Source organism: Camelus ferus, chromosome 19 (assembly GCF_009834535.1).
Source record: "Camelus ferus isolate YT-003-E chromosome 19, BCGSAC_Cfer_1.0, whole genome shotgun sequence".
Taxonomy (NCBI): domain Eukaryota; kingdom Metazoa; phylum Chordata; class Mammalia; order Artiodactyla; family Camelidae; genus Camelus; species Camelus ferus.
In genome coordinates this window covers 40487305-40512697 of record NC_045714.1, presented here as the reverse complement: position 1 = coordinate 40512697, position 25393 = coordinate 40487305, and the positions used below count along the sequence as shown (strand labels likewise).

Sequence of the window (25393 nt, the reverse complement as noted above, 5' to 3'; positions counted from 1 at the left end):
TGTGTGCAAGGTTTTAAACAGTATTTAACACGATCTGAGTCTCTCTCTATAGCCAGAAAGCAGGAGGCTTCTTCCATCACAGCAACACCGCGGCTTTGCTTGTGATTCTTTCAGTGCTGAATTGTTGTCAACTGCTTTTCCTGTATCTACGGAGATAGTCATAGATTTTTCTTCTTTTAATTCGTTAGTAGTCTGTAAGTATGTGGTAAATAAAAACACTGGTGCTTTAAGAGTTGTCATTCTTTGGATTTTAAGGAATAACCAATCTTCATGCATTTTCTTTTTGTTTCCCTGCATAAAATCTCCATTATCATGTTGCACAGAAGTGGTGAGAGCAGACATCCTTGCCTCCATTCAGGAGGAAAGCTTGCAGAACAATGTGCAGGTATTTAATGTCAGCTGTAGGTTTCTAGTATAGCTCTGTTTCAGGCTGAGGACGTTCCCTTCTACTTACAACGCCGCTGGCATTCAGAAGATGAGTACAAGGGCAGCTGGTCACTGACTACTAGAGCTGACGAAAATTCTGCATTACCTGACTTGTTCTTCTCCAAGCTGCATTCTGTGAAACCTTTTTAAATATAGCAACTCATGATTTTCAAAATCAGTCTACTTGAAAGAGTTTTATACAACTCAAATTTTTCTTCTTAAGTCAATTTTCAAGATGAACCTCTCCCATATTCTTTTAAACATATACTTATGTTAAAAATAATTTTAAGTGTGGAAAGGGCCAAATTAAAATCCTGTATAATGGAAGAATGTCTTCAGAAAGTTTACACGTCTTTTGTCTATTTTATTATTTGCTCTAAATCACTCTTCTCACACCTATGACCTGATCTTGTTCTCAAGCTATCACTTACTCGGTCACTTTCCAGTAAGGATTAAGCGGTAACATGAGGGGAAACACAGAGATACAACATCTATTGATAAGGTGAGAAAAAAGTATAAAAGCAAAGCACTCTCTTCTTCTAGTAGCTGCTGTGTTGCCTCACTCAGAGTGTTTATTCATGCACTGAGCTGTCTCTCGGTGTCTCCCTGGATGGACCCTATCATCTGCACGTTGTCAGACTTAAGTTCAACGTTGCATGATTAATGCTGTGAAGTCATGGTAAGTGCTGTACCTTTAGTGGATACTTCAGGGACCAAATAAAAACCAAAAAGAAACCTAGGCTTGAGAAGGAATGACTGAGAGAAGCAAGCATGGAACCAGAAAGGCTAAATCAAGGAAAACAACAAAGGCTGTTTTAGAATGAAAAATCATGAGAATTTGATTTTAAAAAGTTAAGCTACTAATGAATCAGTACTGCTATAATTCCTCTTTGGGTTAAAGTTAAAAGCTTTTCAGGCATGATTCTACAATTACTCCCATTTCACTAAAAGTTTTTGGAGATATATGAACAAAGTGACTTACCCTCTGTGAGGAATTAAGATTGTCTGTATGATTAGGGAAAAGCTCAAGTGTTAGGGATGGCTGTTTCAGAATTCCTGGCATAAGATCCATATTTGAATCACTGTCTTGATCTGAGATGTTACTTTCCAATGAATCAGCTACTGGGGTAAAGAAAAAATAATTACAATACCAACTACTTCTTTACAGCAAAAGCATTTATTAAACTAATTCTGCTAATAATCCAACCTAAATCACTTAAGCGAAGTACTGCTTCCAGAGCAAGGGTGGGCAAACTTCTCCTGTAAAGGATCAGGTGATACGTCAGGTCTCTGTTGCCTACTCTTCTTTGTATTTTATTTACAATGCTTTAAGCATGCGAAACCCATTCTTAGTGTTCTGAATTTGCCTGTGTGCCACAGTTTGCTGGCTCCTGCTCGACTGGGTTGGTGCAAACAAGCTGGGCCAGAGACATCAGGCAGGGACTCAGTCCACAGAGGACAGATGGGGCCTGGCCTCTGGAATTAAGGTGGGAGAGTGCAGCCTCGACATGAAGGCAAACAGCTGCTAAGACACTGACGTATACCATGTAAGACCCCTCCCGGCAGGAACACGATTTGCCCCAGAGTAAGAGACGGTGAGGGGCCTAGACTGCAAAATCAAGAATCCAAGTACAAAAGTTAGGAGGCTGCCAAGGTAGGACACAGGAAAACTCATCAGCCTAGAGATGAAACTGTGAAAGTGTGATGTGTAGCACTGTATCCTACAGATGGTCTCGATGAAGAAGGTGAAGTTTTCCACCTACTGCCTGGTCATGCACAAAGAAATGAGCTTAATTTGCAAGATGCAAAAGTTCTAGGCAAAATAAGACTAAGAATTCAGACTGAGAAGTAATGATCACTCCTGATCCTTGAGAAGAACAGACTTGACCACCATTTTTTCTAGGCTGACGTTTCTCCTCCTTGGTGTTAGATCACCCAGATGCCATCATGAGAGCCTTCCAACTGCAGGATTCTCTGGGGTTCCATATAAAGGTTCTCATGTGGAAACAGAGAAGTAGGTGGGAGCTTACTCATAATCAGGGAAAATGAATAAACTGGAAAACAGGGCTTCTATGTATTGGTTAATTAGATTAAAGAAAAACAAAAAAAGAAGGGTTGAAGTGGATCTCCTTTGCTATTTAAAAATTATCATTAGAGTAGAGGGTCAGTCTGCTTGTCTTTAACTACCTTCCTTTAGTTAAGAGGAGCTAATAGCCCATACCTCTACATAATCTAAAAGCTAACAGGCCTTAGAAGCTGAAGAATGTCTTCGATGACTTGGGAGAATCTCTCCCAATGCAACAATACTGCACAAACCAGTGAATACAAAATTAGTTCCACACAAAAAAAACAGCCCCATACCAAAAAATGCTCTTACTTAATGACTCCACAGGAGAAGGAACCACAAAAGCTATTTCTGTAAGGGCGTCGGCATAATACAGCACCTTCTTCTGTCCATTGAAAATGCTAGCCCCAACGTCTTCAGAGGAGATCACTTCATCTAGGAAGGAGAAACACTGCATCACTGCTCTAAAAAGTGGGAAAAACCAGTATCATCCTGCTTCACAGAACTTTAACTGGTTAATAAAGTGATAATAAATAGAAGATACATTTCCAACAAGAACCAGTCAGTGCGTTAGAAGAATAAACTATAAATGTTCATTAAATGTCTTTACACTAAATTTAAATCATAAAAATCTTAATTTTATAGTTTCTGAAACTACTCTAAATCAGACCACTGATTAATTAGCAGGACCTTTAGCTCATCTGTATGCAGCAGATTTAGGGAACGGTCTTTTTGGAAGCGGGAACAGTAGTCAGACAGGAGAAGACCACCACGCCCTGTCTCCTGAAGGGAGCCGGGGAAGGTGCTGCTGGGTGCGTGCTCTCGCTTTCAAGGCATTTCAGTCCCTGGGCTCTTGCTGCTGCTCCTCAGCTTTGCTTCTGTTTCACTTTCCCCAGTGACCAGTGATACAATATGAAAATGTGCAGGCAGTCTTAGTAATAGTATCTGCTCTAAGCCCGCAAGATTGAATCAACAAAAGTAACACTCCCGAAAGCCAGTATAGTTCTTCTTTAAAATGAACAGTGTTCCACCAGTCATACATAAAAGACCAACAACGTGACAAAAAACTGGGAAGAGGAAGTGAACAAGTAGTCCTCAAGGAAGAAACAAAAATGAGAGAAGATGCTGAAACCTAACCATAATTAAAAATAGAATATTCCTCACCTAACAGATCAGAGGATACCTAATTTGGTGAGGATGTGACAAACAGGAAGTTTAGACCAGAGGTTAGTAAACTTTCTCTGCAAAGGATCAGACAGTAAGTAAGGCTTTGTATGCTGTGTCTGTCTCTGCCACGACTTCTCAAGTCTGCCACTGTAGCATGAAAGCAGTCAGATAATACATAAACAAGGGTGGCTGAGACCCAATAAAACTTTATTTACAAAAATAGGCATGGGCCGTGGTTAATCGACTCCCAGTTTAGATGCTGGGAAGGCACTTGTATCTACTGTAGTGGACAATGCGGTTCCTGCCCCAACACCCACTCCTGCCCTCCCCTCTGTAGCAGGCATGAAGTGTGGGCGGGACTGACCCTTTACACTAGCTCTGCCTTGTTTATACCTATCACGGTCATTCCATCTGTCTTGCTACAGCAGTAAGTTCAGGGTGGTCTAATCACTGTGTATGTCAAATCTGGGGAGCAGGGAGGTTCTGAGACCCAGCTAATCTCTCCTCCTCAGACTAGTATAGTAAGTGAACGTAAGGCCTGGCACTACATTTTTGCACTATGAGAGAAGCCACGCTGGGACAAAGCTAACATATGGAGAACAGAGCTAAAGGAAAACTGCAGAGAAAAAGAACAGGAGTGCTAATCAAATGACAACAAAAATGAACACTAATCTCTGGAATTTTCAGTTATATGAGGCAATAAATGACCTTCAAAATCTAAGCCAGTTTGGGTCAGGTTTTCTGTTAATTGCAACCTTAAGCATCTAACTGATACATTTATCTAGCTGAAAAATGTACAAATCCTTTATCAATTCTGCTTATGAGAATTTAGTCTATAAATATACTCAATTACATATTAAATGATATACAGAAATTAAAATTAGAGCATATCCTCAAATACTTTGATTCAACCTTGGCTGAAAGTAGGAAAAACAACAAGTCACAAGCCACAATGTTATTTAATAGGAAACCTTGAGAGAGTATAATCTGGTTGACAGATGAACTCTGCTAATTCAAATCACTGGACATATAGGCATTACCCACTTCAGAGAGGTATTATTAACTTTCCAGTGATTTCAAGAGCCCCTGGAACAAAGAGTGCTAGCCAGGTGGGGTAAGGACCTTAAATTTAAATTTATACTTGCTCTGGTACTCACTATCCTGATTATAGTTCCTCGGGAGGAATTGCAGAGACAGGCGTGAATCTCTCAGAGATAGTTAGCCATTTACTACAAAGGTTTTTATATAATATCTCAAGAATATAACCTTTAATGATAGCCACAGAATCTATAAAAATACACTTGTTAGGAAGCTGTATTGTTTGCTATAGATAACCTAAATTGATTATAATATTGTTACAGAAAACAGAATTTGTTCACTCACACTACAAAAAAGAAATTTATTAACCTTGTGATAATTAAGCCATTAATTGTATATTAATTAACTCTATCATTAGGTATGTATATAATGTATATGTTCATTTATATATACACACATATAACTTTTCCCTGTATACACAGAAAATGTCTGGAAGAGTATACAAATGATTATCAAGCAACCTCCTGTGAGGATTACAGGAAGATTTTTCCATTCTATAACTGTGTTTTTTTTAGTAAGACTACAAACTCATAGTAAAGGGGAGAAATCAAGAGTAACAGAACTAGAAAACAGAAGTGACCATATGAGTTTTACCTTGTTCAGATCCTTCACCATCATCACAACTGTTAATAGACCAACTGGTAGAAACATGGCCAGTCCAACCAGGGTGTCTGCCCACATCTACTGACCAACCAAGGGAGAGCAAAAATTCTAGGAAATGTGGCTGAACATTTCTGGAAGACTCCACATTCCTTAAAATCTGAAATACATACCAATCATCAGCCATAATGAAGGAAACAAAAGAGCATATCAAAATAACCTTCATAAAAATTGTTGCTTTGAAGTATCTGACAAATCAAGTCCAAGCTCAGAATAAAATAAGGACTACGTCACTGCAGTTAAACATGCATGCTTCCGAGTTAGATAGTTTTGGGTTCAAATCCCAGCTGGGCCTTGGATAAGTTTTTTAACCTCACTGTTTCAGTTTCTTCATCTATAAAGCCGGAGTAATAGTGATGGTTGTGAAGATTAAGTGAGAAAATGCAAGTAAAGCCCTTAGCTCCCTCCCTAACAAAACAGTTATTGAACCAGACATGTTTACTAAAAGTAAACAAAAAACACTAGATTCTTGCCTTCACAGGGTCTGATTAGTGAAAGACATTACTTAAGTATGTGAATATTTACTTACAAACCTTGACAAATGCTATAAAAAGTACTAATCTATTAAAAATTCAGTGAAGATACAGTATAATTAATAAATGAGTGAGAAAACATCCTTCTCTTAGTCCAAAGAAGAGAATGCGACCATTCCAGAAAAAAATGAAGTGACCAGAAGATTCCCTACTCTTTACCAAGTGCCAAATTTCATTCCTGGGCTTTTTACTAGCTGAGAAAGAAAAGTCCCTTGTTCTTAAATAGTGGTTCTCATGGGGGTGATTCTGCTCTCCAGGGGATATGTGGCAATGTCTGGAGACATTTTGATATCACAACTGCTGATGGTACCTAGTGAGCAGAGGCCAAAGATGCTGCTAAATGTTCTATTTTTATAAAACAGCTCCCATAACAAGGAATTATCCGGCCAAAAATAGCAAGAGTGCTGCTGCTGAAAACCTTATGCTAAAGGAAGGAAAATAAGAAATCCTCTACAAATTAAAAAATGAAATGGGAAGAGGGGTAGCATATAAAAATCACCTGAGGAATTTCTTAAACATAAGATTCTCTTAGCCCACTCCAGAACTTCTACATCAGAATCAGTAGAGATAGGATCCTGGAATCACTATTTTTAAAAGCTCCCCAAAACAACTGTGATGCAGCCAGTCCACAGATCACTGATGTAGTTCATACAATGCTAATCTATGGCAAGACCATCCGGAGGCCTAATAAAGTCAAAATATGGGGTGTTACATCTATTACTTCTCAATACACTGGGTATCACTGCCAGGCCACCATCTCTTAAATACTTCTCTTTAGAAGTGTACCTATTTAGTTCACCCATATCCCTTCATATTCTTATAAGTGCCAGGAAACTGATTTGACAGCCAGTTCTAGTCTTCTTTCAATTAAAACTTTTATTCAGAAGTGAACTTTTTAGAGGGGATGGGTATAACTCAGTGGTAGAGTACACGTTTAGCATACAGGAGGTCCTGGGTTCAATCCCCAGTACCTCTATTAAAGAAAAAAAAAAGAAGTGAAATTTAAACGATTTCTGAAAATTTAGTCACGATGTGATAAGTCAGTCAAATTCAACTTGTACACCCGTGGCTGGCAGCTAGAGATTAATCTAAATCTACCATGTGGCTGGGGAAGGCAGGTCTCAGCCACTCTAAAGGAGGCCTCAGAGAATCTTATTGTTTTCTATTCACCCTCAGTCCCTAGAAAGCTAACGAAACTGAACTGCTGTAAGAATTACCTCAAGGGTTTGTGTCTTCTTCTACACATAGGAGAAAAATGGCCCCATTATTCTCATAAGAACCATGCATTAGACTTCCTTCAAAATAGATCCTCAACCCCTGCAATTAATCCACTAATTCACTAATGAGGATCTCCCACCAAATTTGAATCTGTCTCATCTCTGTCTACCAGCAGCCCACATTCTCCTAAACTCCAAGGAAACTGGAACCCATAATGAATTCCAGTGAAGATGAAAGTCTCTCTCAGCTCTAGGGCCTTTACACATGCAATGGCTTGGTTGGTAACAACCTGCCTCTACCTTTTTACCTACTGTCAGTGTATACCTCAAACACTAGCTTAGAACTCTTTTCCTCCAGGACGTCTTCTTCAGACCAGGTTAGGTTTTTGTGAAATGGCTTCTATAACATGTTCCTATTAGCACATTTTACTGCCGTTGCTTATTTAATCATCTGTCTTCCCCTCTAGCTAGTAGTTCTAGGAGGCCAGAAACCCTCTAGATCTTGTTTACCACTACTACCCTGGCACCTAACTGACAGCAGACACTTAGTAAATATTTATTGAATCAGTAGCATGAAATGAGAACAACTCTCTCCTTTTCTGGTAGTTCACCAGTAATTTGAAACAGTGCTTCTTATATAAATAAATATTTTGTTATACTGGCAAATTTCTTAAAGTGTGCTCAATTTAATTAGCTAATGGTCTTACAACGATTACAGTAAAATTCTAAGATCATATTGTCATCGTGCCCTACACATCTGAATACAGACTATATTTTACAAACCTTCCTTTAGCCCTTTTCTAGTCATAGTTGGTTAACTACCTGCCTGTTCCATGTTCCAACTACTCATCTCCAATAGACACTTCACTCTCCTGCCATCTGCTCTCAGTTTACCATTCTCACCTATCTTATATTTATCTTTATTCTTCTCCTAGTCTGTTAGGAGTATACAGCTATGTTTCTCTTAGTCTTCTGTTTTTGTCCTTTACTTTATTTGAGATACTATTTTCCCACTATGCATGCTGCAACTGAAATTATTTGCTTGTGAAATTACCTGGAAAGTGAGCTCCTCAAGAGGAAAGACTGTTACTTCTATACCCAGGCATGCTGAGTGAGCCACAGGGAAGATGTTCAGTAAATAGTTATTGCTACGCAATTAGGCCTAGCTTTAGCTATTTGTTATTTTAGGTTTTTTTTTTTTTTTTTTTTTTGTCTTATGAATCTGAATTCCTTAAGGGGAAGAAAGACATACTACAACTCTTCTCTAAATCACATTCACTGAGAGTCAAGACTCAGGACTCTAAGCATCACAGTTTTCATTAACTCAGTTTTAAATCTGGTTTACAAGTCTTTACGCATCAAGAAAAATTCATTTCCCACCTTGGATAAGTGCAAGCCATGTTAAATTTTTTTAATTTACAGCATAAAAAAATTACCCCCCAAATTCAGAAATCTTACCTCCTGGTTTGTTTTCTGACCTGGCTTCATATAGAAAATAAAAACTGTGTCAAAGGGACGACATGGCAAGAGATCCAGATACCCAATGTCATCAAAAAATCCAGGTATCGTAGAATCAAGTGCAATAAGGTGAGGAGGTAGACGACTATTTGCAGGTTCCTACCACCGAAGGAAGAAAGGATAAAAATTACCTCTTTTCACTATCTAATTATAAAAGCAATAGTTACTAATGGTTTAATAAACATTAAGTTAAAAAAATTATAAAGTGGCAGGAATAAGCACATCCATAATCTCAAACTACAGAAACTATTTAACATTCTTGTGTACTTCCTTACATTCTTTCATTTGCCTTTTTTTGTTAAAGACAGTTAAAATCATACTACGTGTATAATTTAAAATCCTATTTTCTCTGTAATATATCATGCTTTCTAGAAAAAAAATCAGATGTATTTTTTTCTTATTCATTGCTGGTGGAAATGCAAAGTAGTACAGCCACATTGGAAGGAGTTCTGGCAATTTCTCACAAAGCTAAACATAGTTTTACCATACGATGCAGCAATCGCACAACTTGGTATTTACCCATCTGAATTCAAAACATATGTCTACACAAAAACCTGCACACAAACGTTCACAGCAGCTTTATTCATAACTGCTACAACTTGGAAGCAACCAAGATGTCCTTCTGTAGGTGAATGGATAAAAAGACTGTGACACATCCATATAATGGAATATTACTTAATGATAAAAAGAAATGAGTAGTCAAGTCACAAAAGACATGGAGGAAACTTAAACACAAATTGCTATGCGAAAGAAGCCAATTTGAAGAGGCTATATACTATATGATTCCAACTATAACACATTCTGGAAAAGGCAAAACTGTGGAGACAGTAAAAGATCAGTGGTTGTCAGGGGTTGGGGGAAGTAGAGAGGGAGGCATGACTAGGAAGACTACAGTGGATTTCAGTGAATAGTGAAACTATTCTGTATAATGCTACAATGGTGGACACACGTCATCATACATTTGTCAAAACCCACAGAATTGTACAACACAGATTGAACTCTAATGTAAACTATGGACTTCAGTTAATAATGAGTAGACATTGGTTCATCAGTTGTTACAAATGTATCTCAACAATGCAAGAGGTTACAAAAGGAGAAACTATGTGTGTGGGGGAAGACAGGGTATATGGGAACTCAGTACTTTCTACTCAAATTTAGGTTCTGCAAACCTAAAAATGCTTTAAAAAAGAAGTCTATTAACTTTTAATGCATTTTTTGTTTTGTTTTCTCCTAATCCCTTATCTTGAGATTTGATCTTGCCCAACAGGTTTTGCCATCCATGGTATTTTTCACGATGGTAAGGATCACTTTTCTACATTAGCAAGGAGTATGAGCCTGGTCTTCTAGACTATTACATAACACTCCTGATAAGGGTTAAGGTAACACCCTACAATCAAAGACATTACTATTTCTGCAGTCAAACAGAAGAGTATTCACACTATAAAGTAAGTAAAGACTACAAATAGCCTCATGTCAATTCAGGTCTTATTTTGCCACTAAATGAATTTTCTACAAACATACAGAAAACTTCTGGTTTTCATTTTTCACTTTGAAATCGTGGATAAGGAATTGCAGACCTGCAGCATGCTGTAATACACCTTATAGGACAAACGCTCCTCATTTTTCTTCTTTTTTAAGTAAGCTGTCTCATCAGCTTGTTCTTCTGGATGATCTAATTCAAGAACATAACATGCACATATTTTATATCTCTTAATAACTTTTTTCCTCTAGGTCTGTGTTTTTCGTAACACATTTTGTTAGGATAATTTTTGTCAATATCACAGTTGTAAGTGAGGTTTTTTTCCTATCATTTTTAAACTGGATATTACAGCTATAGATAGTTATTAATATTTGTACTTCATGTGTAGTGATCTAAACTTTCATTTACTTTAAATAGTCTACTGATTCTCCTCTGGTTGTTTAATTAGAAATCCTATTACCTAGGAGCTGTCTTTCCCTTTCTAATAGTTTTTCTCTCTTTGGTATTATACTAATTATGTAAGATATTACTACTGGGGGGACCCCCCCACACACATTTTTTAAACTGTCTGTTAATCTGTAATTATTTAAAAACTATTTTAAAATTTTTCACTAATTTAAAAACTCAGTGTTAAACAGTGGTCAAGGCAGATATCCATTATCTCTGATTTTAACAAAGTGTGGGCCTAAGTTTCCTGATTTCCTCACTCCCCATCTCATTTCTTAAATGGGCTGCCATTTAGAGAGATCTATATTACTAGCCCCGGCTAAGTTTTGGGGGTTTTATTTTTTTTTTAATCAGAATCAGTACTGTTTTCGTTTTTTTTAAGCAAGTGATTTATTCAGGGACTGCTCTCAAGATAAACCTTTGAAGAAGCAAGGAAAATAGGATAGGGCAAGAGAGGAAGCTAGATAAAAATGTGGTTTTAAGAAAAATTCAGAATGAGTATTGTTTTATTGAAAATTGACTTAGTGTTTTATTGACTGATCTGCTAATAGGATTAATTATTTCCTTAATAACTTTACTACTATTTACCAATAACTGACTCTCCTTGAGTTCCTTGGTTGTAGAAGTTAATTTAACATGCTGCTGAATTCAGTTTTACTAATATTCTCCTTAATACTTTTGCAAATATATTCATAAATAGGTTAGCTTTTAGCTTTTTTGTATGTGTGTGCAGCCAGGTTTAAGTTATTAGAAATAAGCTAAGATTCATAAAATAAACCAGGTTACTTTCTTTTTCCTATGTTGTGATCCTAGTGAGAAAGCTTAAGAATTATTTTCTCAAAAGCTTAAAAATTTCAGCTAGAATAGATAACTCGAAAGGAAAACTGCAATCTCAGAGCAGGGCTGTCACAGCTCTTCTCGTCTCCCTTCAGCCCACAGGATGTAATCATTTTCCTTCCAGGATATTTTGATTTACTTCTACTCTGTTCAGTTTTTCTCCACGAGGAACATCACCAATCATTTGTAGCTTGTATCTTTGTTCCTTGTCTTCCTCTCTCTGCTCTTTTCTTCTGCATTTTAAAGGCGTTTTTACTTTTCACTCCCCACCATTAACTCAGTTTTCTACATGGGAAAATATTTTTCATCTATATGCTGAAATCCAAACTCAGACAGCAGTGCTCCCCTCTGCTTTCCTAAAAAGTTAAATGCCCTTTAACCAAGTACCTGCTAGAGAGTAAGGGCAGGGGGCAGCTTGTGCAGTAAGCAACTTCTTGCCTGGTAATCTTCAGTTGTGCTTTTCAAAACAAAGAGGCCTTGGTACAAATTCTAAATCCACATCCAGGGAAGCTATTTCACAATTTTGAGGCCCTGTTTTCCACATATGTGAAATAAAGGTATCACCACTTACCTCGTAAAATTGTTTTAAGGATAACAGAATTAAGAATAGTGGGAGTTATTTATCTTACTTACGGAGGGTGGCTCACTCTGTACCTATGTCCTACGTGATGCACCTGACACGACCACAGTGATGGATACCCTTATCACCCCTATTTTACAGATGAGGAACTAAGACAGAAAAGTTGAGCAACTTGCCCAAGATCATACAGCTAGCAAGCAGTGATGCCCAGACATAACCCGACACAGTCTGATCTTAGAAACTTACAACCTAAGAAGTGCTTATACTTGGTCCTTTTTAAAAGTGGCATGAATGAGTAGAGTCAGTTGTAGCCAGTAATAATTCAGCAATAAAGTTTACTGAGAAAGAGTTTTAACATTCTTTTTCTAATTATCTATAGATTTCATTAATATATGTGATTTCAGTCCTACATTACCTAGGAAAATTCAGAGGTGGGATGTATTGTCAAAGCAGTCTTCTCAGACAGAACTCTGAATACATTCATGGCAAAACTATCTTGGAGCTCATACTGCAATCTATAGCATCAAAGAATTTCATTTATTTGCAGGAAGGGTAAGATTTTAAACAGTTTTTGTATTTTAAAATTAGTCTATCCTCATAAAAATGCTTTAGCTACCATCAGTTGAATGTTAATTTATTAATACACTTACTCATAAAAGTTTAAGAAAATTACCTTCAATGCTTCCAAGGACAAAAATCCAAAGTGTGAAAGGAAAAGACGTGCTGTTTGGAATTCCTGGGCAGGATGTGGGGGCTTACAATCTGTAACTGGATCAGGAAAACTTCTCTTCTGCAATTCCTCCTCACTTTGTTGTTCAAGGTGTATTTCATAAGCAATTTGCTGGGCCATGCCATTCCTTAATTTTTCATGTCTCTCTTCTAACTGAAATAAACCAAGTATTTCATTGTTTGGAATTATTATAAAAGTAATAAGATTAATCTTAATTTTTACATGAAAACAAAGCTACAAGTAACAAAATAAATGAAGATAATTTTCAGTGATCAATACTGAGTTTCAACCAATACTAAGATTCAATACAGAGTATACAACCAAGCAAATACATTTCAAGGTTAAAACAAATACCCAAAACATGCTCCCTATAGCCTCAAAAGTTGCTCCTTCATCTCCTCACTGTAAGTGAAACCATTGTCTCTGCTTCCCTTCACACAGGCAAGAAAGGGGGCAGAGCTCTTGCTCTTTGCCAGACCCCTGACCATCTTCCAGATCATTTTACCTCCTCTTCCAGATCCCTGTCTTCATCCTGCAGTGATCCCCCTTCATGTTTTGAAGTCCACAACTATATATATGGCTTAGTCGCTACCTCTGCTTCCCTTCCGATCAATCCTATTTAAAATTCCATCCTCTTTGGTGAACAATACAACCTCCTCAACTGTCACAACTCCGGCCATCCATGACACACTTGGTACCTCAGATGTGCTGTCCTTCCAAGAGCTACAATTCTGAAATCCCTGCCACTCACCCATACCCTCACTCCCCCTTTACCATCACAGTGAGGCAACCAACCCCTCCCTGTATTTCCCCAAGCCATTAGCATCCTTCTAGCTTCATCTACTTCCCAACCAAGACTAAATCCCCAAATCTAACATCTTAATACCCTCTCCTAAGCACATAAAATGCTGTTCCTCATGTTTCCATATTCACACTGTCAATCTTCACACCAAATTTTTTTTTATGTCTCCAGATAACAAGGACTTTTGAAGAAAGTCAGCACAGTGAGTTAAGTAACTTCACTATAGATGATGCTACTTAAACCTAGCTGGGCTGCCTGGCAATTTTAAGAACCATCTTTGCTTCCCTATTATATTGCTAGGAACTAAGATTAAAATTTACAGAAGCCACCTCAGTTTCTTTCCTTTCCACCGGTCAATGTCTCTGATTCTTCATCTACCCTTTCCTCACCCCTCTTAACAGAAGTATCCCTTTTCTAGACACAGTCACATAGACCCTTGACCCTACTGCCTCTGGGGGCCTTACTCCATCACTCATCATTCCCCCAGCCATCTTACAGCATTAGCAGATGCAGACCCTTCTCCACATGTAAGCATGTTCATATTCCTCCCATCCAAAGGAAGGAAGGATGGAAGGGAGGGAGGGAAGGAGGGAGAGGAGGGAGGGAGGGAGGAAAACTAGCACTGCCTTTCTTTAGCTAGGCTATTTCCTCACACTATTATCCTCTCTGTATCCTTCCCTTTACTGCTAACAGTACAATGTAGCTTATATTCACTGTCTTTTCCTTATTAACTATTCATTCCCCAGACCCTTACACTTTAACACTCCTGTGAACCTGCTCTCAAAGTCACCTACAATTTCATGCCAAAATTCAGGGGCCTCTTCTTAGTGCTCCTTCTCCCTGATCTCCATTCCTGCCCTTCTGTTCTCTCATGCCCTAACATACCTCTGTCTTCCATTTCTGAAAATCCTTCTCCCTTGACTAAGAGGTTAAATTACTTAATCTAGCTAACTATCTAAATTAATCTGAAACCAAATAAATGTTTCCCATCTTCCCACACCTATCCTCTTCCTAATGTCTATATTTCTGTAAATGGCACCATTATCTTTGTCAATAAAGGCCAAAATCTAAAGTTCTTTGGCTTTTTTCCTTCTCCATCAATCCAAGACTGTGTGGATCTAGCCCTAGAATATATGCCATATATTTAAATGTCCACTATCAGTAAGGCAGTCCTTCTTATCTCCTGCCTGGACTGTCACAATGGTCTCTGAATTGGAAATATCTGCCACTAGGGTCTGATCATGTCACTACACTATTGAAACCATGGACCAGCCAGGCAGCCTGGTGCCACTTCTCTATTTCAATCAGCCACAATCTGTATTTGTCTTACTACATGGTAACCTCCTAGATGACAAACACCCAGGTCATCTTATGAATCACCTCCAGGAACACCAAAGAAAGGTAGTGTCTTGACCACAGAAATTGTTTAAGAATGTTTACAGTCATTCTCTTAACAACAGCTGATAATAATTTATCTTACTTCTTCAGTGACGATTTCATGCAAATCTGGAATGCTCAGATCTGCTTTCACAAAAGGAATCTTATCCACCTCTTCTGGAAATGGTCGATGTTTTACAGTATATTTAAATCCAACATCATTTTTAGGAACTGGACGAGGTTCAGGCACAAAAAGCTGTTAAAACAAGCAACATTATGTTTATTACATTTGGTGCCATCTGGCAGGAACTTAGTAAGAATTTGCAAATACTACTGCTAATGGGAAAGATAATAAACAGCCTGTGTACCAGTGTACTCTATTTTATTTCTATAAAAACGTTCATCAACTTCTTACAGATTTTGTGACTGATATTTAAATGAGTTACAGACCTCCACTGCACCAGGTCTGACTCTTCCATATTCAGTGGTAAGCTAATGGATAAGGCATTTTAGAGCTTAAGGCTCAAACTTCCTTCTTCCCCAAGGGCTCTCAAATCATTCCATGTAATGAAGTATGAGTTCAGGTCTACTGGGCATCCCTAGACAGTGAGTTCACTAATTAGAATCTTAGCATGGCTTAAATGAAAAAGTATGGGCACCAACTCTAGCTCTTCATGGCTCCAAATCCCTGCTTTAATACATATTAGCTGCGTCACTTCCATTTTCACATCTGAAAAATGGAAAAAACCTATCACAAGAGTGTTGTGATGATTAAATCAAAATATATACGGCACATATTAAACTATCAACCAGTTTTGCTTCCTCTCCTACCTCCTTGGTCTGTAATGCTATAACTCAGTGGCTTATAGTTCTGCTGACAGAATGTGATCGGCATGATGCCACCAGGAGAAAGCAGGGGTGTGCTCCTCACAGCAAACACGTCTCATTTAACAGAGACATCTAGGATGTTGAATTATTTTAGGTACATGCTCCGATGTTGTGGGTGTCTCTCTTAAATGCTGGTAAAATTTTATTATGTTTTAAAGAATTTTTAGTAACATAAGTAAAAGCTTACAATGTGATAAGTGAAAAAAGGATACAAAAATGACTAAAATTTTATTTTTAAGTGTTACATACAGAAAGAAAAAAAGACTGGAAGAAAATCCACTAAAATATCAATAGTGGCTATCCACTTCTGGAGAGTGAATGCAGATGATTTAAAATTTCTTCTTTATTAGCTGAATTTTCCAACTTTCTCTGATGAACAAATTTTATTCACATAATCACAACTCTTATAAAGAAAATAAACCGTGACACCCCAAAGGAAGATTTCATTAAATTATACAGCTTTTTTAAAAAAAATTATAGAGCATATTATCAATTGTACAGGAATAAATTATATGAAACAATCTGAAACTAAGTCCTGTTGCCAGAGACATCAAGGATCTGGTCAAATTTTTTTCATATATGACATGTACCTGAATTTTATTATATTTAACATTGCATGAAAATAATTGAAGCCATCGTTCAGAACAGTAGTTCTTAATCATAAGTGGATGCCAGAGTCACCTGGAAAGCTTTTTGAAAATACACCTGCCTTGAAGATGTCTTTAAAGAGTAATTTAGTAAACCTGGATTTCTAGGCTCCTAAGATGATTCTGATATGAACTCACTAACTTGAATCTGGCTAGCATCAAATATATTTATTTTATCTCTGATTTTTGTTGGAATATTATTTAACCTTTAAACCACAACACACACACACAAGCACACACTCTTAGTCACTTCCCTGTAACATCTGATGGATACCTTCTGATTTGCTTTTGCTCCTCTGGGTAAAAGGCAAAGTTGTTGTGCCCAAGCAAGTCTTCCCGACATTCCTCGGACCAGCACAGTGACAGAGGGGAAAAAATCATCTAGAATAAAATGTTGGTGTAGAAGTTTTTATTTCTGGCAACACATAAAATACACCTGTGTCAACTTTAGAGCCTCTAATAACCAAAGCCCCAGCACAATGTTTCCCAAACTTTCATCCTTTGTGAACCACCTCCGTGGTTTCTGCCATATCCACGTACTACTGTTAACTGTTATCTTACTTTATATCAACCACCTTTCCTTTTTTTAAACTTAAAAATTTTGAAGGAAATTATATATTTCTACTCTAAAAGAAAAATCATGAATTTTGGTGTGCTAATTATATACTTTTAAAACACATGTTTAAAAATACATAAAATAATGTTCACTGACATATCAACTACCATCAGCTCACATATCTGCAGCAGTACACATGTACATTTTGGGGAAACACTATTCTAGCAAATACTCTTAACTTTCAGTGTTGGGAATGACCTAAGTGCAGAAGACAGGCTGGGTGCCTGCAATGTTGATGTTACATTCCCCGGTGCCTTTGGGTACTGCTGCTCACCACGAGCAGGCACCTATTTCATCCCAGCAGAAGTTCAGGTGCAGGAAGAAGAAGAGTAAAGAACTCAGGATGGACTTCCTAAGTGACCCAGATTCGTCGTCTTACTCCCTTATTTTGTTTCTGGTGTATGAATCAAACTTGTTCAAGCTTCTCTCTCTCACTTCTGTTATTAACTACTAAAATGAATCATTAAAATGTCTATGTGCATCTTGAAAATCCCTATTACTATATTTCTGGTAGACTTTCAATGCAATAAAATTACTTAGAATGAGAGTAGCGAATTCCTAAAAAATCTGGAAAAGGGTTGACACTTACTTCTCAGGCCAGAAAACCTGGAGAGGATACTGGGTTTTATAGACTCTTTAGCAGGTGGCTTGAGAATGGGAAGCCAGAGGAATCATAAATAATTGGCACAAGCTAGGGAAGAAAGTCAAGCAGCCTCCAGGTCTAAGGTAGAGAAGGATGAGGTGTCTGCAGGAAAGACTTGGGACCAGTGCTTCTGGAGTTAGGCAGTGATTAAAGGCCCCATCTATTCCATATTAAAGTCACTGTATCTTACTGCAACATAATGGAAACCTGGGATGATATTCATTCATCCCTGAACTACTGGGAACGTCTCATTTCATTTTATGGATTTATGAGATCCTACCTATACTCAACAGAATATGCATGGGACTCCAAGACCCTTTTCACTTATGCAAAATAAGAAGGCAAATCTTTAATCACTGAGAAAACCCTATCACTGTGGGGCAATGATAACAGAAAGAGACAGTATGAGGTTCAGAAAATTTGGATTCTAGTCCTAGTCATACCATGTAGTTCTCAAATAACCCTGGACAAGTCACATACCCTCCTGAACCCGTTTCTTCACCTGTAAATGAGGGAACTGTACACTAGGTAATTCCCTAGGTCCTTTGTATGCCCAGAAATTCTATAAACTTCACTTTCCTTCACCTACCTAGTAATAAGGGTCTATCTAAGAACATCATCTAGAATACAATATTGGTGTAAAAGTTTTTAACAGAAGTTTTATGCTTCCTTTATATACTGGCTGATTCCAATTACTATCAAGCAGAAGAGTAATAATGATTTTCAGACACAGTAAGCAACAGAAAATATCCCACCAAAACAAACTTTTTATAAAACTATGGAGTTCTTTTCTGATATTTCAGATACACATAAAGAGCCTCTAACAGATTCTACTTAATATGTATATTCCATTTTCTGACCCTCTATTTTTCAGTTGCTGTTATCTGACAGCTAGAAGCCTTTTCGACAAATGCAAAATTACTTAGAATTTTGCAGTCTTTCCTTCCCTGATTCTGAGAACAGCTTGCTAGTACTAACGAACAAGCTGATTTAGCAGCGGAGGAACCCGAGGTGCTGAAACTTACTCTGTTCATTTCCAAGAGGTTGCTCCAGCATCGCCAGGATGACACTGTTATCCAAGACAAAGTATCGGAAACTATGCTTGTTTATGGTTGGCAGTCTGGAGTATTTAATCAAAGTGGTCTCATTCACCAGGCTACAAGGAGAGGCAGGACCACTGGGTGAAGGAAATGCGCCAAGCAACTGCATAATACTATGGAGAATGCAAAAGATAACGGTTAGTTCCCAAAGCAAAATGTTCAGTTTACCTCATGCATCAATCTGTTCTTCTGAATTTTAACTGACCAAAGCCATGCTTCCTCTTTGAGGATCAGATTTACTCTCTGGTAGATGCCATGGTGTGCTGTCCAGGTTTCCCTCTCCAAGACTGAAAGATCCGTTCCCCCAGAAGCAGGAAGATGGTGGCCATACCTTTCATCGGAGTCTTAGAGACGCCAATGAGAACCACCTCACCCAAGATACACAGCTTCCAGCAGTGTAAAGTCCCAGGTCTCAAACTCAACATGAGAGAATTCTGAAGGGCCAGCCCAACTCCAGAGCTCTTTGTTGCAATGCATCAGTTTAGTTCTTCCCTCTGCTCAATCCCACTTCACTCATTCCCCTATAAGGGTAGATCTGGACAGCACTTTCCAATAAACTTCTTGCAAGCAGATTTCTCTCTCAAAGTCTGCTACCCAGGGAACTTGACTAATCATATTTCTAAATCATGAAGCTCCTAAAGATACATTTTAAAAATCTGTGTGCTCCATGTTTCAGGATTATGCTAGCTAAACCTAACCTAGAAAAGGACTCAAAGATCAGCCAAATCCCCTCAATTTTTCAGATGAGGAAACTCAGGCTCAGAAGAGATAAGTGATCATCAAGAATCAGAAACCAGGGTCTGCCGCCTTCTCATTAAATGGCCATGAATAGATATCCTCATTTCACAGATAAGGAACTTGACGTACTAGTAGTTGCATCTTGCAGAACTACTGTAATTATTAAATGAGAATATGTAAGAAAAAATGCTTTGTTAAACTGGAAATCAACTGATCAAGCCTTAACATTCAGAAATGTTTATATCCAGAGATTTCTGCATACTTTCAATGAATAACAATAACTTACACATACCACTTACCATGTGCCAAGAACTGAGTCTAATAAGCACTTATTATTTTATTTAGTTATAACAACCCTATGAGATAGGTACCACTATTATTACCATTTTATAATTAAGAAACTGAAACAGGGAAAGTATCTTGTTAAGAAAACAAAAATATTTTATCTTGTCCTACTATCACCTGACCCTTCATATGCAACTCATTTGGAAAACTAGTATTCCCCAACACGACTTTCATCATCGCAATCCTCAGTTCCTGTGGCCTCTCCCTTTCTCTTTCATTCTAATGCCTGAACCCAAATCTCTCTGATAATAGAAGGCAACACTGCTCAACAGGTATTTTCCTTCCATTTTCTCTGCTCCTAGGAAGAGGACTATCTAAGAAGTTCAAGGACCAGGAGAATTTCATGATGAGTTCCAGCTTAAGGACTTGTAGGAGACCAGGAGACCAGTAATGGGAAAATGTGGGTTTTCTAACATGGGACAGAGATGGTTATCACAAAGCATATGGACCAAGTGAGCTTATGTCCCATGCAAGATTTTAAGACATTATCAAATAGGGTGCTGGCAAGGGAGCAGGTCACTAAGATCAAGCTACACCAGTCTAACCACATTGTCTCTTCTTGACAATGACTAGACTGGAAAGGCAGAGATATATCTCTGAGATCAACGCATACGAGTATTTGACAGTATATCATAATAAACTTGAAGACAAGATTTTTAAAAATCCCTGTGAAACTGGAGGGAAATATCTTATCATATGCTTTGCCTTTCTCTGTTCAATATTTTTATCAGTGTCTTTGATTAAGACACACAGGGCAGGCTCATTAAATCTGCAGCTGACTGCAAATTAAGCTGCAGAATTAATGTATTAGAGTAAGAGATGGGATCCAAAAGAATCTTAAAAGACTAAAAATAATGAGGTAAATCTTACATGAACAAATTTCAGGTTTAAACATAAAATGCTGTACATTACATCTAAATACCTCCAAATAAGTAAGTACAATATGAAAAAGACAAAAGGTAAGTGTGTTAAAAAAAAAAAAGCCTCAAAGATTTTAGTTGATTTAGCGCAAATCACTAGGTTCTTAAATACTCAATACAGTCTCCAAGTACATTTTAATGAAAAGATAATATTCTACAGAGTTGAAAGGTCATCAGACCGTATCTAACATATTATACTCATTAAACAACCTTTAAAGAGGTGCATAGTCAAACCTCCACCATTGAAAGGAAAATGATCAGGATGATAAAGGTACTTTAAATCCCTGGCATACAAAAAACAGCTGAAGGCACTGGCAGAAATGAATCAGAAATTACATAAGACTGTCTTCAGACATCGCTACTCCTTGGGGAAAAAAGGATTTCATCATCAAAAGTTTGAATGAGAACTAATGGGTAGGAGTTAAAGTGAGAGAGATTTCAGCTCAATGGAAACATCAAGATTTTAACAATTAAATGAAATGGGCAACCTTGGGGGTTAAAGTATCCCAAAATTAGAGCTAAATATCTTGGTAAATAAGTCTTTTAAAAAGTGACTTAAAGAGAGGGGCTGCTGAAATGACTTCCAAGAGTCCTAATGTATACAGTACAAGGGGAAAAACCAGCCAATCTGCATTCCACAATCATCTACTGTGTGCTCAGACTGTGAGGGGTGTGAAGAGGGTATTATGGCTTTTACCTAGGTTGAGAAGACAACACTAGCATGTATCAAATATAACCTGGTGCGATCATGACAGTACAGAATTCCATGCTGCATGGCAGGGTCAGACTGAATGAGCACAGAAAAACAGAAAAAGAGCAAATTAACCGAAGAAGGTCTCACGGAAGTAGCCAGATGTGATGTGAACACCGAACAGCAGAAGATGTGACCAAGATAACAAGAGGGAAGTCATGAAATCCAGGGGAAGTATACAGACAGGTATGAGCATGTGTACTTCACAGCCACAAGTGGCCTGCCAGTTTGGCAGAAGGGATGTGCTGGGAAAGATCAGACAGTTTGAGTGGGGACAGAATAAGAAGGGCCTTGAAAACCAGACTAAAAATTTCACAACATAAACAGAGTAAACAGATCTATTCAGTTTTCAATCACTCAAGCAGCAGAATAAGAACAGTATCTACGGACGATGAGTTCAGCAACAGAATGCAGAATGAAAAGGGTAAGAGACTGAAAACAGGGAAATTAGGCAAGAAGTGAGAAAGGCCAGGACCAGGATGCTATCTGGGGTTAGAGGGAATGGAGGAAATACTTTCAAAAGTAAAGTCTATTGGACTATCACTTGCTTCAAAAGGGGAATGATAAATAAAGCAGAGATAAATCAGAAAAAGAGTCAAAGTTCTGTGTTTGCCTAACTAGAAAACAGCAATGCTACTGACATGAAGCTGTAACTGTGAGGAAACAGAGAAAACTGGTTTTGGATACATTTCATGATGACTCTCAGGGCCTTCACTGAGACTTGACCCTGCAGGTACCATTTGTTGAGCTGCCAGCAGAGATGAGACAGATGAGCCATCTAGATACCTACTGGCTAGGTTAGGGGGAAGCCCCCTAGAGCTTTCTACTCATTCTGAGTTTATATCCAATCCTCACTGCCAGTCATCCTCTCAATGGAATGTTTCATCCAGGCCAGGCTGGAGCTAACTTATTTTTGTATAATGCAGAGTCCCAGTGAGAAATGTCCTTCTCCCTTTCTCCACATCCTTCTTACTCTTCAAGGTACACATCAAATCTCAGTTCTTTTATGATGCTTTTAAGTCCACCCCAACCCACGTATGGTCTTCTCTCTGGACTTTTATTAAATTTCTAGTACTCAACCACATTTTTTTATTTTTCCAGCTATTAGCCAAACCTCCACAAATTCACTGAAAGCCCAGTATTAGCATAGTAAACAGGACTAAACTAAAAGCAAGTACACTGCTAAAATTTTACTGAATGACCTAAGTCTATGAGGAACAGAAATAAATCCAAGTTTACTGTACTCACCCCAAATCAATAGGTCACTGAACTCATACAACATTGTGGCATAAGGCCCCTGGTAAGGGCTGATTTACATACAAACCTTCTACAAGCTGTCTTATCTACCACTTTACTAAGAAGACCAAGATGAGCGAACCCAGACTGACTTGACATTCCTCCTTCCTGCTTTTATGTTGTTCTAGGTCCTCATCCACATTCACCTTTTCATAAGCCCCATCTTTCTGCCTGTACTGATTCCATCGAATCTTCTCCACCTACCTCTTCTTTTCATTTGATAAATATACCTCAACTGCCTTCCTTCCCTCTTTCTGCTCTGCTCACTTCTCAGCCAAACACAAACTCTCTCAACTCTCTCCGCTTCTCTTTCAAGGTACCACTCCGTCTCTGTCCCTTCACTGCCAAAATGCATGAATCAGGAGTCTTTTGCTGCCCTACCCACTCTGTAATCTGACTTTTAGCTCAAACTTTACCTGCTCTCTAAGAGTCAGGCCGATATCATTTTCCTTAGGAATCTTACTGTGATTTCCCCTTATCTGTAAGTATTCATTTCCTCTTTCCAACACCCCAGCATTTTATTTGTACCTCTTCTCTTGGAGCAGTTATTTTCCACCTAACAATATAGATATTTGTGTTCATATCTTATTTTCCCTATTGCAAAAGAAGCTCTTTGAGGGTGGTAACTGAATCTGATTTATCTTTACAATCCCATTGCCAATTCATAAGAGGGAGTTCATAAATCTTGGCTGAATGAACCTATAATATGTAATACAAATAGTGTAGCAGAGAATACAAACCACTGAGCTGGAAAGTAGAAGACCAAATGGTGTCACCACAGACATATTCTGACTCTGGACTCAGTCATCAAAGTGAAGGGGTAGGTAACACTCACGAAGATCCTTTCCAGTTCTAACATGATATGACCTAAATTATTGCCAACCAGCATAGAAAAACAAGGACCCAAATGCTCAGCCCCAAGTTACTGATTTCCTTTGGTCCAAAAAACAAGACATTTTCTTTTCCATTTTACTTCCGGAGAAAAAAGTATCCTAAATGGGGTATGTCACTTAATGCTGAACAACTGGGGAGGAGATGAAACAACATACATCACATCTGAGACCATCTAATCCCTAGGCACAATCCCTGTGCAGTTACTTTCATACCACGTTAGGGTGGCTTCAGCAGCATCCTTCACCCTCATAGATGCAGGGTTTGGCTCCTTATCTCCTTTGTACTTGACCTCTTGCTCACTGTTCTTGGACTTGCTTCCTGAAATACCCAGTTCCACAATCTCCAGTACTTCTTTAAGACAGTCCTAGAAGCAGGGAAGGCAGATCAGTTTTTGTAATATACCTATCTTATGAGAAGACAAGGAAATGTCAATAGTGATTGTGGTTTGGTGGTGGGGCTCTACTTTCTTTCTCATTTTCTTTAATAGGTATATATTAATTTCATAATAATATAATAAACTTAGCCCTCAATTTTTCTTTAAAGAAAAATTTGACTGTTCAGAGATTTAGATAATGAGTAATGATAAATTCAATTTGATTTTATCAGTCATAGTTCTGGTAAAATTACAATAGATTGTAAATTGTGAACGCCAAGTGAAAGAGACACAACATAATTCAGTTAAACCTGGATGGTTTAAAACAAGTCAGATTATCCAAAGGGAAATTCATCAGCTGACATTTTTAAAGCAATTTCTCGTATCATAACTTTAGAAGTCAGAAGGAAAATGACTAAGATTTAATCAACAGTATTATTTTGTAAAACTATATAAAGCTCTCTATAATATCCAATAAGCCTGATATCTCTTCTTTTATTTATACTGTGAATTCTTTATCACTGCCTGCCTTTCCATAAAAAAAAAGTGTTACATGGAACAATGGTAGGTAAAGCAGCCTAGGTATGTGTCTATTCGAAAAGAAAGAAATGTGTGTGAAAAAATTTTTTAGATACAAACAACCTTTATGAACAAGCAGTGCTCTAGGCCTGCAGCCTGGCTATTAACTGCCCTTCTTGGTTTGAGGATGGGTAACCAAAGTACCTACCAGCCATCTCAAGGCTACCATCCTTTCAAGAAAGAACATTCTTAATGGTACACAGATAAATTACTCAAAGATTTATCTTTCCAAAGAACTTCTCTATGGGTTAATTTACAACCAAATAGAGTTGACCCTTGAATAACATGGGGGTTTGGGATGCCGACTCAGTACAGTCAAAAATTCATGTGTAAATTATATTCGGCCCTTCAAATATGTGGTTCCTCCTTATGCACAGTTCCACATTCTCGGGTACACCAACCATGAAATCATTTAATCATGTAGTATTTACTATTTTAGAAAATTTGCATATAAGTGGACCCACACAGTTCAAACCCATGTTATTAAAGGGTCAACTGTACAAGCACAATGACAGTTTTTGGGTTGTGTTCAACAGGACAAGTGTTCTACTGAAAAATAACAAGTGTGTTCAGTTTAAAGCATGCAATGTTGTACTTAAATTTAGATATTCTCTTTTAAAAGACATTTTCCCAACATATATATTTTTTTCTATTTACTGTCTTTTA

General features: G+C 37.9%; 1 protein-coding gene across 4 annotated transcripts in view; it reads right to left on the bottom strand.

Moving 5' to 3' along the window:
* The window catches only part of RALGAPB (Ral GTPase activating protein non-catalytic subunit beta), an 84570-nt gene that overhangs the window by 7992 nt on the left and 51185 nt on the right, over window positions 1-25393 (bottom strand). For all 4 annotated transcript variants that reach the window (XM_032462292.1, XM_032462293.1, XM_006188628.3 and 1 more), the window contains 9 exons: window positions 23988-24139; window positions 18757-18944; window positions 16747-16853; window positions 15041-15193; window positions 12702-12911; window positions 8625-8783; window positions 5351-5516; window positions 2804-2926; window positions 1409-1545 (listed from right to left, as the gene is read on the bottom strand). In XM_032462292.1, coding sequence (XP_032318183.1) covers window positions 1409-1545; window positions 2804-2926; window positions 5351-5516; window positions 8625-8783; window positions 12702-12911; window positions 15041-15193; window positions 16747-16853; window positions 18757-18944; window positions 23988-24139 — 1395 coding nt within the window. The remainder of the gene's footprint in view (window positions 1-1408; window positions 1546-2803; window positions 2927-5350; window positions 5517-8624; window positions 8784-12701; window positions 12912-15040; window positions 15194-16746; window positions 16854-18756; window positions 18945-23987; window positions 24140-25393) is intronic.